Source organism: Oncorhynchus nerka, linkage group LG11 (genome assembly GCF_034236695.1).
Source record: "Oncorhynchus nerka isolate Pitt River linkage group LG11, Oner_Uvic_2.0, whole genome shotgun sequence".
NCBI lineage: Eukaryota > Metazoa > Chordata > Actinopteri > Salmoniformes > Salmonidae > Oncorhynchus > Oncorhynchus nerka.
The window spans coordinates 56,281,527-56,297,167 of record NC_088406.1 but is presented as its reverse complement, the minus strand read 5'-3'; the positions used below and the strand labels follow the sequence as shown (position 1 = coordinate 56,297,167).

At 42.8% G+C, this 15,641-nt stretch overlaps 1 protein-coding gene across 2 annotated transcripts in view; it reads right to left on the bottom strand.

Annotated features, from left to right (window-relative positions):
- Window positions 1–246: 246 nt before the first annotated feature.
- Window positions 247–15,641, bottom strand: part of ostn (osteocrin) — a 33,623-nt gene continuing 18,228 nt past the window's right edge. The window contains exons 2-5 of one of the 2 annotated variants that reach the window (XM_029673999.2): window positions 7,861–7,959; window positions 2,939–3,159; window positions 1,302–1,421; window positions 247–836 (exon numbers count right to left, since the gene is read on the bottom strand). In XM_029673999.2, coding sequence (XP_029529859.1) covers window positions 1,337–1,421; window positions 2,939–3,159; window positions 7,861–7,959 — 405 coding nt within the window. In that variant the 3' untranslated portion in view covers window positions 247–836; window positions 1,302–1,336. The remainder of the gene's footprint in view (window positions 837–1,301; window positions 1,422–2,938; window positions 3,160–7,860; window positions 7,960–15,641) is intronic. The other variant, XM_029673998.2, reaches the window with a different exon arrangement.

The window sequence follows — 15,641 nt, the reverse complement described above, 5'->3', positions numbered from 1 at the left end:
CACATACCCTACATTACTCATCTCATATGGAAATACTGTTGTGGAATTGTGAGGTTAGATTACTCGTTGGTTACTACTGCATTGTCGGAACTAGAAGCACAAGCATTTCGCTACACTTGCATTAACATCTGCTAACCATGTGTATGTGACAAATTCATTTGATTTAATTTGATTTTTTTGATTTGAACACAGGGATAAATACACAGGGGAAAACAAGTGACACCTGGAGGGAGTGGAGACAATAATGAGGACAGGTGAAACTGATCAGGGTGTGACAGTCAATGTGCTTTCAACATTGTGAATTCAAATATAATCAATTTAACTTTACTCTGTCTTCTTAAGTATGTGTGTAAACTTCTCTGTCAGAAATGAGCAATCACAGTACCAATGCAAAGTTGTACCAATACATGAAAGTAAAACACTTGAGTCAGTTGTTGTCTTATAATCAGTTTTTAATGTCAAGGCCATTGCCACCCAGTCAGCCTTCAGTCAAAGTGAACAGACAGACCATGTGTGCATGTACTACAAACGAGCAAAAAAGGCAAGAGTGCCCACAGGCATTATGGGTAAATAGGTGTGTTGCTATGTTAGTGATGTGTTTTTTAGGACGTTGCCACACTGTATCCCCCCACAGTATCACCACTGAGGATGGGGAAAGGAAGTGGGGAGGAAGGGGGGGGGATTTAACTTCACATCAGAACTTTAACGAGGAAGTGATTTGTGCCATGGTGTACGTATGTAGGGTGATGGGGTGAGATGGGGGTTGGTAGGGCAAGAGGAGTTGTCGTGGGGTGTTGATGTGCTTTCCATGCATCTTCTACCTGTGGTAGAATCCCCTGTGGAAAATTGAGAAAATAGTAACAGATTACATTGAGTGGTCTTCAATGTCATGGCTTCAAAAAAATTGTTGTAAGAATAAGTTATATCTGGTCTGATCCACTGTAGAGTTACTGTATTTGTAGCTACGCTATGTATAAGAATGGACATGTTTTTCCTGATCTTGTGACCTGCTTTTCCTTATTGCCCATTATTAGGGCCCAAATTTGTTCCTGGTCAGGTCACAGGGCCCTATGTTATAAGTAATTCATATTACACTGTTGTGTACAGTATATAATGGTGTGCGGTAAAACTGGGTCTTGTTTATTAGGCACTAAACAGAAGGAAATAGATTGAAACAAAGAGGGACTAACAAGACTTGTCCATTAAGAAACCCTATTTTTTTCTGTTGCAATACGTTTTAAAACGGTTGCATTCCCTAATGAACATGACCCTGTGTACACCTCTGTGGGCTTGTCCTTTACCTGTCCAAGTAAGGGGATGGGTGGATGGGGGGGGTCTACCCTCGGCTGCTAGGTAGACGGCCCACTCCGATCCGGTCGATAGGAACACTCACTCGCCTCCGTGGCAGTTCAACAACTTTCCTGTTGGGGGATATAAACCGTCACCATTTACCTTTCACTTATCCTATGGGCCTGGTGTTTCCCAGATACAGGTGAACTTAACATAGTCCTGGACTAAAAAGCTCTTTGAATGGAGAATCTCCATTGACAATGCTTTTCAGTCCTGGAATAAACATAATCTGTGTCTGGAAAACTGGCTGTATGTGTAACAGCCTAATCCTGGTGGTTATTATTTCAAACATGAATATTCCGTTTAGAACATGATTTAAATGTATCGTCAATCGAATTTGAATATACTTGCAATTGAAAATGGATTTCAAATAAGTTTAGTTTGTATTTACTGAATCAAAAACATTGAATACATTGCATTGCATGACCTGGTAAATAAAAAATAAAAAAGGAAAAACTCATTTATGGTGAAACTGAAGCCAAGCGTGGACAATGACGTTCTTTCTAATTCTAATTGAATAATTTAATGCATATGAAAGTGTTGTTTCCCTTTGACATTTAGACTGCCATGCACTGAAATAGGAAGGTTGCTGTCCATTCTGTCCAGGGGTGTTACATCAGTAGTCATAATGCAACCTGTTTCCTCTGTTACGACAACGGCCGTCATCTGACATGGTGGTCTTATAACGCCGTCATGTTCATGTCACAGTGAAATGTCAAATAAAGTGGAACTCACTAATATAATATATGCATTTTCAACAAATGTTTTATTTGTAAATGTCCAGGAGGTAAACCTTTCACAGGTCTCAACATTTCTCATCGGTACAACTATGACTAAGGCTCCAAGTCCATACAAATCAAATCATTTTAAATGCATGACTGATTTGACGGTGAAGCTCTGATAATTCATTCGCTTGGAAGAAACAGCAAAGCCTTTATTCCACGATGCACTTGCCAATCAAAAGCCTGTTTTGATCTTGAACCAATCAAATCTGCCTGTGTGTAAGCTACAACCAATTAAAGCGGCCACTGTTTTGACCCTCGTCCAATCGAAATGGCCAGTGTTTGGGCTATGATAGAAAGATAAGATATGAAATATATAATATTGTTAAGTAATAAGTAAGAGAGAGAAGAGTTGGACTATTTACATTGACACCCCCCGTCTCCATTTGTTTTGTACACTGCTGCTACTCGCTGTTTATCATCTGTGCATAACTTCACCCCTACCTACATGTACAAATTACCACAACTAACCTGTACCCCCGCACACTGACTTGGTATCGGTACCCCCTGTATATAGCCTCGTTATTGTGTTACTTTTATTATTTTTTACTGTAGTTTATTTGGTAAATATTTTCTTAACTCTTCTTGAACTGCACTGTTGGTTAAGGGCTTGTAAGCATTTCACGTTAAGGTCCACACTTGTTACAAATAAAGTCATATTCTGTGTCCCGGGAAACTGCCCCTTTAACTATACGTGTGTAGGTCTATTCATGTATGTGCGTCAGGGTGGAGTACGGAAGTGCTTTACTGATGTCTTAATAAATAGCATCAAAAGTAGTCTCTCTCTCTAAGTGGTTAGTACCTACCTCTGCTTGGAGCCCTTAGGATCCATGGTGCTGATGGAGAGGCGGTCCAGTGGAGTGTTGGACCCTGGGAAGCTCCTCTTCATCTTGGTCTCGATGACATCGTTCTCCAGGCGGTCCAGGTGGTCAAGTAGTAGTAACTTGGCCGTCAAAGCCCCTGCTGCCTTTTGCTCACCGGACCGGGCCTGCAGGCCTGACTCCTCCAGAACCACCGGGTCCAGGTACTACAACAACAGCAATAGGAAAACACAGAAAGTCAATAAGAACTTCTAACACTAGGTAGGAAGTAAAGAATGGGTTAACATATTGAGGTCTAAAATAACCTTTACCACAAGGTCAAAGTGGATGGTTCAAATCAAATCAAATCAAATTGTATTTGTCACATACACATGGTTAGCAGATGTTAATGCGAGTGTAGCGAAATGCTTGTGCTTCTAGTTCCGACAATGCAGTGATAACCAACAAGTAATCTAACTAACAATTCTAAAACTACTGTCTTATACACAGTGTAAGGGGATAAAGAATATGTACATAAGAATATATGAATGAGTGATGGTACAGAGCAGCAAACAGTAGATGGTATCGAGTACAGTATATACATATGAGATGAGTATGTAGACAAAGTAAACAAAGTGGCATAGTTAAAGTGGCTAGTGATACATGTATTACATAAGGATGCAGTCGATGATGTAGAGTACAGTATATACGTATGCATATGAGATGAATAATGTAGGGTAAGTAACATTATATAAGGTAGCATTGTTTAAAGTGGCTAGTGATATATTTACATCATTTCTCATCAATTCCCATTATTAAAGTGGCTGGAGTTGGGTCAGTGTCAATGACAGTGTGTAGGCAGCAGCCACTCAATGGTGGCTGTTTAACAGTCTGATAGCCTTGAGATAGAAGCTGTTTTTCAGTCTCTCAGTCCCAGCTTTGATGCACCTGTACTGACCTCGCCTTCTGGATGATAGCGGGGTGAACAGGCAGTGGTTCGGGTGGTTGATGTCCTTGATGATCTTTATGGCCTTCCTGTAACATCGGGTGGTGTAGGTGTCCTGGAGGGCAGGTAGTTTGCCCCCGGTGATGCGTTGTGCAGACCTCACTACCCTCTGGAGAGCCTTACGGTTGAGGGCGGAGCAGTTGCCGTACCAGGCGGTGATACAGCCCGCCAGGATGCTCTCGATTGTGCATCTGTAGAAGTTTGTGAGTGCTTTTGGTGACAAGCCGAATTTCTTCAGCCTCCTGAGGTTGAAGAGGCGCTGCTGCGCTTCTTCACGACGCTGTCAGTGTGAGTGGACCAATTCAGTTTGTCTGTGATGTGTATGCCGAGGAACTTAAAACTTGCTACCCTCTCCACTACTGTTCCATCGATGTGGATAGGGGGTGTTCCCTCTGCTGTTTCCTGAAGTCCACAATCATCTCCTTAGTTTTGTTGACGTTGAGTGTGAGGTTATTTTCCTGACACCACACTCCGAGGGCCCTCACCTCCTCCCTGTAGGCCGTCTCGTCGTTGTTGGTAATCAAGCCTACCACTGTTGTGTCGTCCGCAAACTTGATGATTGAGTTGGAGGCGTGCGTGGCCACGCAGTCGTGGGTGAACAGGGAGTACAGGAGAGGGCTCAGAACGCACCCTTGTGGGGCCCCCGTGTTGAGGATCAGCGGGGGAGGAGATGTTGTTGCCTACCCTCACCACCTGGGGGCGGCCCGTCAGGAAGTCCAGTACCCAGTTGCACAGGGCGGGGTCGAGACCCAGGGTCTCGAGCTTGATGACGAGCTTGGAGGGTACTATGGTGTTGAATGCCGAGCTGTAGTCGATGAACAGCATTCTCACATAGGTATTCCTCTTGTCCAGGTGGGTTAGGGCAGTGTGCAGTGTGGTTGAGATTGCATCGTCTGTGGACCTATTTGGGCGGTAAGCAAATTGGAGTGGGTCTAGGGTGTCAGGTAGGGTGGAGGTGATATGGTCCTTGACTAGTCTCTCAAAGCACTTCATGATGACGGAAGTGAGTGCTACGGGGCGGTAGTCGTTTAGCTCAGTTACCTTAGCTTTCTTGGGAACAGGAACAATGGTGGCCCTCTTGAAGCATGTGGGAACAGCAGACTGGTATAGGGATTGATTGAATATGTCCGTAAACACACCGGCCAGCTGGTCTGCGCATGCTCTGAGGGCGCGGCTGGGGATGCCGTCTGGGCCTGCAGCCTTGCGAGGGTTAACACGTTTAAATGTCTTACTCACCTCGGCTGCAGTGAAGGAGAGACCGCATGTTTTCGTTGCAGGCCGTGTCAGTGGCACTGTATTGTCCTCAAAGCGGGCAAAAAAGTTATTTAGTCTGCCTGGGAGCAAGACATCCTGGTCCGTGACTGGGCTGGGTTTCTTCTTGTAGTCCGTGATTGACTGTAGACCCTGCCACATGCCTCTTGTGTCTGAGCCATTGAATTGAGATTCCACTTTGTCTCTGTACTGACGCTTAGCTTGTTTAATAGCCTTGCGGAGGGAATAGCTGCATTGTTTATATTCGGACATGTTACCAGACACCTTGCCCTGATTAAAAGCAGTGGTTCGCGCTTTCAGTTTCACGCGAATGCTGCCATCAATCCACGGTTTCTGGTTTGGGAATGTTTTTATCGTTGCTATGGGAACGACATCTTCGACGCACGTTCTAATGAACTCGCACACCGAATCAGCGTATTCGTCAATATTTTCATCTGACGCAATACGAAACATGTCCCAGTCCACGTGATGGAAGCAGTCTTGGAGTGTGGAGTCAGCTTGGTCTGACCAGCGTTGGACAGACCTCAGCGTGGGAGCCTCTTGTTTAAGTTTCTGCCTGTAGGCAGGGATCAACAAAATGGAGTCGTGGTCAGCTTTTCCGAAAGGGGGGCGGGGCAGGGCCTTATATGCGTTGCGGAAGTTAGAGTAACAATGATCCAAGGTTTTACCACCCCTGGTTGCGCAATCGATATGCTGATAAAATTTAGGGAGTCTTGTTTTCAGATTAGCTTTGTTAAAATCCCCAGCTACAATGAATGCAGCCTCCGGATAAATGGTTTCCAGTTTGCAAAGAGTTAAATAAAGTTTGTTCAGAGCCATCGATGTGTCTGCTTGGGGGATATATACGGCTGTGATTATAATCGAAGAGAATTCTCTTGGAAGATAATGCGGTCTACATTTGATTGTGAGGAATTCTAAATCAGGTGAACAGAAGGATTTGAGTTCCTGTATGTTTCCTTCATCACACCATGTCTCGTTAGTCATGAGGCATACGCCCCGCCGCTCTTCTTACCAGAAAGATGTTTGTTTCTGTCGGCGCGATGCGTGGAGAAACCCGTTGGCTGCACCGCATCGGATAGCGTCTTCCCAGTAAGCCATGTTTCCGTGAAGCAGAGAACATTGCAGTCTCTGATGTCCCTCTGGAATGCTACCCTTGCTCGGATTTCATCAACCTTGTTGTCAAGAGACTGGACATTGGCAAGAAGAATGCTGGGGAGTGGTGCGCGATGTGCCCTTGTCCGGAGTCTGACCAGAAGACCGCTACGTTTCCCTCTTTTTCGGAGTCGTTTTCTTGGGTCGCTGCATGCGATCCATTCCGTTGTCCTGTTTGTAAGGCAGAACACAGGATCCGCGTCGCGGAAAACATATTCTTGGTCGTACTGATGGTGAGTTGACGCTGATCTTATATTCAGTAGTTCTTCTCGACTGTATGTAATGAAACCTAAGATGACCTGGGGTACTAATGTAAGAAATAACACGTAAAAAAACAAAAAACTGCATAGTTTCCTAGGAACGCGAAGCAAGGCGGCCATCTCTGTCGGCGCCGGAAGTATATGTGTGGTACCACAAGGTCAAAGTGGATGGTTAATCAAGATAATGCGCTCATTAGCGTTAGCTGTCACACAAAATGTTTTTGCTTTGTGGTATACAAAAGATTTTGGCAATGAGGCCCTTTATTTACTTCCCCAGAGTCAGATGAACTTATGGATACCATTTTTGTGACAGACAGACAGACAGACAGACAGACAGACCGTCCCCTGTGTCCCCTCTCCCTTGTCCCTCTGACGTGGCTGTTGTTTCTGCCTCTCCTGGGAACAGCGCTGTGTGGTATTTATAGCTCAGCCCAGGCAGTGCCACAGAAGCGATGACAGACCGTCATCTCGCCATTTCGTTCCACATAATCAGATCGGGGAGAGAAAATGTTCTGACCATCCCGACAGAATAACACAGCCACCACCGTCCGTGGCCGTGCAGATACAGTACCTTCGCCAACTCTTCTGCCTGGACCTCCCTCACTCTGCGTGCATGCGTGTCCTCAATCACTGACTCACTCACTTACTAACAGCACTTACTCAGCTGGATCCAGGTTGCTCTTTGCACCTTCCCCTTGGCCCTAACCCTTCACCCTTCAGTGTTTGTAGATCGGAAGGGTCTAGATAGTTATAAGCAGTGTAATGATGGAGCTTCCACCATATTACTTCCACCTTACAGATCTGCAAACAACGAAGATCAAGGACTAAGGGGAAGGGGGACGCTCCTCCCCTCAGCCAGTTTACTATCCTGGGGTGGGAACGAGGAGTACACCACAATTGGGTTCCAATAGGATTTGCCTTCTTTCAAATACCTTGAGTGTTAGCTTAAGCTTGCATAACAGATTAACTTAGTTAGCACTTTTGGGACTATTCCATACGTTTCATTGCCCCAAGCAAGCTCAATGAAGCACAGCTTGATACTATTTGAACACAAGTCTGGACCACACAGGTGTTAGGAGATTTCTATAATACTATTATATTATTATGTTCAGGGGTTCTTCCTGGTCAGGTCACTTGGCACCAGTTATACAGTAGTTACTGATACATGGAACTCATATGTGACCAGGTGAACCCCCACACACACACACACACACACACACAAACTATCCTGATCTCACCTCTGGGCTCTCCTGGGTGAGGCGAAGGCTGTCTACGCTGCAGTGGAACAGAGTCACCGTCAGGAGACACGAGAGAAGCACACAACCGCACCCCAGCATCTGAAACACACACACACACAGATCAGGATCAGACATACACATCTGTACTGTACAGTGTACAGAACATGAAATCAAAGCTATAACGTTGTAACATATTCACGAGTAACAATAATAGTTGTCACATACAATACACACTTTATACAAATTTAAGCAGTATAACCCATACATAGTTCTCACTTTGTTTTTTTTTATCGCTTTGGTGCCATTTTCAAAGGTATGTGGTACATTTTTACAAATCTTAGTACAAATCTCAAAACCGATCATCAAAAACGAAGTTGCTTCAAAACTAATTTCAAAACAAACAAAAAGTCAGTCACTTTTTCACCAAACTTAATCAGTGTTCCATTTAGAAATACATGTTTCACATTGCAATACATCTTCATATAAAGTAATTGCCTTTCACAAGGCAATGATCACGTTACATTTGATATGATTCTTTTTTTGTTTGTTAGTAAAACACATTGTAGTATTACTTATTAATCCGACTGCTCTTAATTGATGATCACTGAATCATTTGGTAAACCTATAGATTTGACATGTAAACTAATTTGTCTACTACAGATTTTGAGAACTACATATTGAAAATGTAAGTCTGTAAAGTAGAAACCTGAAAAGTACGATATACAGTACCAATCAAGAGCTTGGACACACCTACTCATTCAAGGGTTTTTCTTTATTTTTACTATTTTATACATTTTAGAATAAAAGTGAAGACATCAAAACAATAAAATAACACATGGGATCATCTATCATCAATGAAAATATATTTGAGATTTGAGATTCCTCAAATAGCCTTGATGACAGCTTTGCACACTCTTGGCATTCTCTCAACCAGCTTCACCTGGAATGCTTTTCTAACAGTCTTGAATGAGTTCCCACATACAGTATGCTGAGCATTTGTTGGTTGCTTTTCCTTCACTCTGCAGTCCAGCTCATCCCAAACCATCTGAAATGGGTTGAGGTCATGTGATTGTGGAGGCCAAGTCATCTTATGCAGCACTCCATCACTCTCCTTCTCGGTCAAATAGCCCTTACACAGCCTGGAGGTGTGTTAGGTCATTGTCCTGTTGAAAAATAAATGATAGTCCCACTAAGTGCAAACCAGATGAGATGGCGTATCGCTGCAGAATGCTGTGGTGGCCATGCTGGTTAAGTGTGCCTTGAATCCTAAATAAATCATAGACCCCTGTGACGTGTACGCTGGGAGTCAGGAAGCAAGTTTAGGGAGTGAAGAATTCAGTAAATGAACTAAACATGATACAAAACAAGAACCAAGAACAACGTACAGGCATGGAATTGAAACAGAAACAATAACACCTGGGGAAGGAACCAAAGGGAGTGACATACATAGGGAAGATAATCAGGGAGGTGATGGAGTCCAGGTGAGTCTGACACGGTGGTGCGCCATAAACGAGCAGCCTGGAGACCTAGAGCGCCGGCGAGGGAGTATACGTGAAAACTCTGCCACAATCACACATGGAGAGATCATCCGTTCACCTACTCTGCGTCTCACAAAGCACAGCAAATCGAACCAAAAATCTCAAATAAGGACTCAGAAATTGCAGCCCAAATAAAAGCTTCACAGTTAAAATAACAGACACATCTCAACATCAACTGTTCAGAGGAGACCGCGTGAATCAGACCAAAGGACAGATTTCTACCGGTGTAATGTCTTTTGCTCGTGTTTCTTGCCAAGAGTGTGCAAATCCGTCATCAAGGCAAAGGATGGCTACTTTGAAGAAACTCAAATATAACATATATTTTGATTTGTTTAACACTTTTCTGGTCACTACATGATTCCACGTGTTTTATTTCATAGTTTTGATGAAACTAGTAAAATAAAGAAAAACCCTTGAATGAGTAGTTGTGTCCAAACTTTTGACTGGTACTGTATACGCAAATGTACAGTACTACAATGATGATGACTATTTAGATTTTTTTTTATCTGATATTGACAAGATCAAATGTACTCTAACAAATAAAATCAATGTTTATTGATCACATGAAACGGATTAGCAGATGTTACAGCAGGTGCAGCGAAATGCTTGTGTTTCCAGCTCCTACAGCGCAGTAATACAATATCAGTACAATGCAATACCAATACGCAAATAATTCAGAAAGCCCAAAACAAGCAAGTAATGCATACCCTGTACAGTAAACATGTATCCAAAATCTTATGAACTGAATCACATACAGGACCACTACAATACATAAGTACAATACAATACTGTAATATACACCAGGGTTCCCGAAGTGGCGGCCTGCAGGCCAAATGGGGTTTTATTTGGCCTCCCAAGTACAAAAAAAGTACATGTTTTTTTGTTGGATATTCAGCACTGTAAAAAACACCAGGACATTTTGTGATGGGCGGGTTCCTCTCTAGGTTTCTTCCTAGGTTCTGGCCTTTCTAGGGAGTTTTTCCTAGCCCCTGTGCTTTCACACCTGCATTGCTTGCTGTTTGGGGTTTTAGGCTGGGTTTCTGTACAGCACTTTGAGATATCAGCTGATGTAAGAACGGCTTTATAAATACATTTCATTTGCTTTGATTTGGAATCAGCTCCAAGTGATTTTAATTTTGGAAATCTGTTCTCACACATAGAGTGACGTGATTATATATAAATGTAAGCACAGTTTGAAATCATTATGTTTTCGTCAAATGTTATTTCTGTTTGTGCTTCTTGCGATCAATTTGAAGTCCACAAATGATTTGCAATTATGTCCCGGCCCCCCCAACCATCCATAGTTGATGATCCCTGCAATACACGATTACAATATAGGTGGAAAATTAGCTTTACCACCCTCCTTCAGGCCATGGATGAGGCATGCAATGATTTCAATCCAGGTGCATAAACAATGAGGACATTTACTGCGATTTCGATGAGAACCTATGACCAAATGCTCAAGACAGACTTGATGCCAACTAGTGCCTGCTAAAAATAGTTTAGTTCATTTCTTTAATTTGATTACATTGGAAAGATGTTTTCAATGATCCCACGTTTGATCAAGGGATATAAATTATGGACATTTAATGTTCAGTAAATTTTTATGGGTAGTGCAATTTGTATTGCCAATGTGAAAACAGAGTAGTGCACTGTAATTTATAGTACCGTATCATATCACATTCAAAGGGCAATTTTGAAACATGTATCTTACATGTTTTGCTATTGGATTAAATGCTTGTTAAATAACAATTGTATTTTGGTGATTAAACCAATGTAGTTATTACATTTCATTGTTAACTTATATTTTGGATCAATTGTTGTGTGGTGAAATATGTCAGCAAACAAAATGAATGCACAATGAAAGGTTTTGAATGTAAGACTGACTACATTACAGGTGTTACCAGTTTGGAGTTTTGTACTAAGTTTAAAAAATGTCCCACATACTTGTGAAAATAGTACCAAAGCGATAAAAAATACTAACACATTCACACACCAATTACGAAGTCAGTAGTGTTTGTGTGTGTGTGTTTGTGTGTGTGTGTGTGTGTGTTTGTGTATGTGTGTGTGTGTGTGTGTACATACGTGCGTGTGTGTACTGTCTGTGTGTACCCCTCTCCAAGATGTCAGATGCAGAAACACTGGCCGTTTTGGGTTACTGCGATATAGAGCTTGGTATTTACCTTTACACAGCCTCCATCTGTGAAAATACTGGGAGCTCGGCATGGCTCGCCGCCCTGAATGTGAGAATGGGGTGGATGTGGACCCGGACACACCTCATCCCTTCCCTTTACACAAACACATGACCACAGGATGTAACAGCCAACCCCAGTCGCCCCTAACCCTAGCCTGGATCAGTGACCGGGCTAGTCCCTCAGCTGACTCTACTGTGGAAAGAAGATCATCTTGTTAGGACTATAGGGGAGAGTGGGGACACAAGAAACAAGGGACCTCTGTAACAGGGTATGTACAAATAATCCCCGTTCTCCCCTAGTTCCCTATGGGTGACTTAGTTCCATATACACATGCCTACTGTCTGTCTGTGTCTCACCTATCCTGTATCACTGATATCTTAAGCTATTGGATAACACAGGGGTGGTGTCTCCTGGGACTTACATGGAGGTGGTTCCATCATCGGCCTGTTTGGTTTATCCTGCCCCCTTCTGATTACTATGTGTAATAACACCAGAACCATGATAATGCCAAGACAATGCATTTGTGCTCCTGTTGTGAACTTCAGAATAGTTGTACATACGTACCAGTGTCTGGTGTCAATTTTATCTTAATTAAGTCAATTCAAGAAATGAAATTCCTATTGTAAATATGAAGATAATTTTTAATTAGAATTGGAATTTCAGTTTACTTTGTGAATGGACTGACTTCAGAACTGACCAGAGCCTGATACTTAAGTTGTTTTAATAGTCGCTTATCTGTTATCATTTCATACTTCAAACTCTCACTAGAACACTCATTGGCCATGTCCAATTACCTGTACTTGCATTCAGAGCCATTCCTAGCCTTTTGGGGGCCCAAAGCGAGATTTTCTTGGTAAATTCCTGCAATTCTACAGATTAACCCGCAAGGCACAGAGAAAATGTTGTCCTCCGCTTTCTCTCTGTTTGATGCACTGGTGTGTGACTCGGCTGTGTGTTGCTTGTGTATTTGCCATTTCACTGGCTATGCTTGTTTCGGGAGGTGATTTGTGTGATGTATTTGTGAACTCACTGTAGCTAAAAGCAAACTTTAAGAAAATTCCTGTCAAGAAGAGAGACATGTAAGCCCAGCTAGGCAAGCTAGCCTAGCTAGCCTGTAGTTTAAACTGCAGGTCACTAACTCATGTTTTCAACGCTGCAGGAGCTGTGTTTATTTTGCTCTATTCTGGGACAATGTGGACCGTCTTGACATTCAATGTAGCAAATGTTTGCCTGCAGAGGACTACAGGGGCGAAGTGGCTACTCTTAGCAAACAAGTAGCGAACTAACACATGCAACTGCCCACCTACTTTCTCTGTCTCTTCTACTCCAGTATCTGGATGCCGCTCTGAGCTGGTGGGAGTGTATGTGTTTTTATTAGGGATCCCCATTAGCTATTGCCAAGGCAGCAGCTACTATTCCTGGGGTCCAAACACATTAAGGCACTTACATTTCATATAAAACAGAATGTAAAATAGTACATCATATCATGTATGATGCTACAAGCTTGGCAGACCTGTATTTGGGGAGATTCTCCCATTCTTCTCTGCAGGCCCTCTCAAGCTCTGTCAGGTTGGATGAGGAGCGTTGCTGCACAGCTATTTCCAGGTCTCTACAGAGATGTTTGATTGGGTTCAAGTCCGGGCTCTGGCTGGGCCGCTCAAGGAAATTCAGAGACTTGTCCCGAAGCCACTCCTGCGTTGTCTTGGCTATGTGTTTAGGGTCATTGTCCTGTTGAAAGGTCAACCTTCGCCCCAGTCTGAGGTCCTGAGTGCTCTGGAGCAGGCTTTCATCAAAGATCTCTCTGTACTTTGCTCCGTTCATCTTTTCCTCGATCCAGCCTAGTCTCCCAGACCCTGCCACGGAAAAACATCCCCACAGCATATTGCTGCCACCAACATGCTTCACCGCAGGGATGGTGCCAGGTTTCCTCCAGACATGACGCTTGACATTCAGGCCAAAGAGTTCAATCTTGGTTTCGTCAGACCAGAGAATCTTGCTTCTCAATGTCTGAGAGTCTTTAGGTGCCTTTTGGCAAACTCCAAGCGGGCTGTCATGTGACTTTTACTGAGAAGTGACTTCCATCTGGTCACTCTACCATGAAGGCCTGATTGGTGGAGTGCTGCAGAGATGGTTAGAGACCCTCTGGAAAGTTCTCCCATCTAAACAGAAAAACTCTGGAGCTCTGTCAGAGTGACCATGGGGTTCTTGGTCACCTCCCTGACCAAGGCCTAACTCCCCTCGATTGCTCAGTGTGGCTGGGCAGCCAGCTCTAGGGAGAGTCTTGGTGGTTCCAAACTTCTTCCATTTAAGATTCATGGAGGCCACTATGTTTCTCGGGGACTACAGAACATTATTGTTACCTTTTCCCAGATCTGTGCCGCGACACAATCCTGTCTCGGAGCTCTACGGACAATTCCTTCGACCTCATGGCTTGGTTTTTGCTCTGACGTGCTCTGTCAACTGTGAGACCTTATATAGACAGGTGTGTGCTTTTTCAAGTCATGTCAAATCAATTGAATTTACCACAGGTGGACCCCAGTCAAGTTGTAGAAACATCTCAAGGATGATCAATGGAAACAGGATGCACCTGATCTCAATTTCGAGTCTCATAGCAAAGGGTCCGAAAACTTTTATATATATATATATATATAAATACATTTCCCCAAATTCCAAAAACCTGTTTTTCTTTTGTCATTATGGGGAATTGTGTGTAGATTAATGAGGGGAAAAATATATTTAATACATTTTAGAATAAGGCTGTAACGTAACAAAATGTGGGAAATGTGAGGAGGCCTGAATACTTTGAGTTCCCCATAAAATTATTACACCACTACATATCTACAATACAAAGTGTATTTGTATTTAATATGGATCCCCATTAGCTGCTGCCAGGCCAGCAGTTACTAGTCCTGGGGTCCATCAAAATTAAGGAAGATATCAAATATTTATTTAAACATTACAATATATTCACATTAGATTTCACAACATATTAAGTGTGTTTCTTCAGGCCCTTAGTCTGCCACTACATATCTACAACCCAAAATCCATGTTAGCGTGTCTTTGCATGCACGTGTCGGTGCCTGTCTGTGTCTCATAAGGTGTATTTTTACCTGTTTTAAAAATATAATTATACTCTTGCATTAGTTACCTGATGTGGAATAGAGTTCCATGTAGTCAATGGCTCTACAGTTGAAGTCTGAAGTTTACATTCACCATAGCCAAATACATTTAAACTCAGTTTTTCACAAATCCTGACATTTAATCCTAGTAAATTTTAAGAATGTGAAATGTCAGAATAATAGAAGAGAGAATGATTTATTTCAGCTTTTAATGCTTTCATCACATTCCCAGTGGCTCCGAAGTTAACATACACTCAATTAGTATTTGGTAGCATTGCCTTTAAAATGTTTAACTTGGGTCAAACGTTTTGAGAAGCCTTCCACAAGCTTCCCACAATAAGTTGGGTGAATTTTGGCCCATTCATCCTGACAGAGCTGGTGTTACTGAGTCAGGTTTGTAGGTCTCCTTGCTCACACACGCTTTTTCAGTTCTGCCCACACATTTTCTATAGGATGAGGTCTTTGTGATGTCCACTCCAATACCTCAACTTTGTTGTCCTTAAGCCATTTTGCCACAACTTTGGAAGTATGCTTGGGGTCATTGTCCATTTGGAAGACCCATTTGAGACCAAGCTTTAACTTTCTGACTGATGTCTTGAGATGTTGCTTCAATATATGCACATAATTTTCCTCCCTCATGACGCCATCTATTTTGTAACGTGCACCAGCCCCTCCTGCAGCAGAGCACCCCCACAACATGATGCTGCCACCCCTGTGCTTCACGGTTGGGATGGTGTTCTTAGGCTTGCCACCCTCCCCCTTTTTCCTCCAAACATAACAATGGTCATTATGGCCAAACAGTTATATTTTTGTTTCATCAGACCAGTGGACATTTCTCCAAAAAGTACCATCTTTGTCCCCATGTGCAGTTGAAAACCATAGTCTGTATTTTCAATGGAGGTTTTGGAAAAATAGCTTCTTTCTTGCTG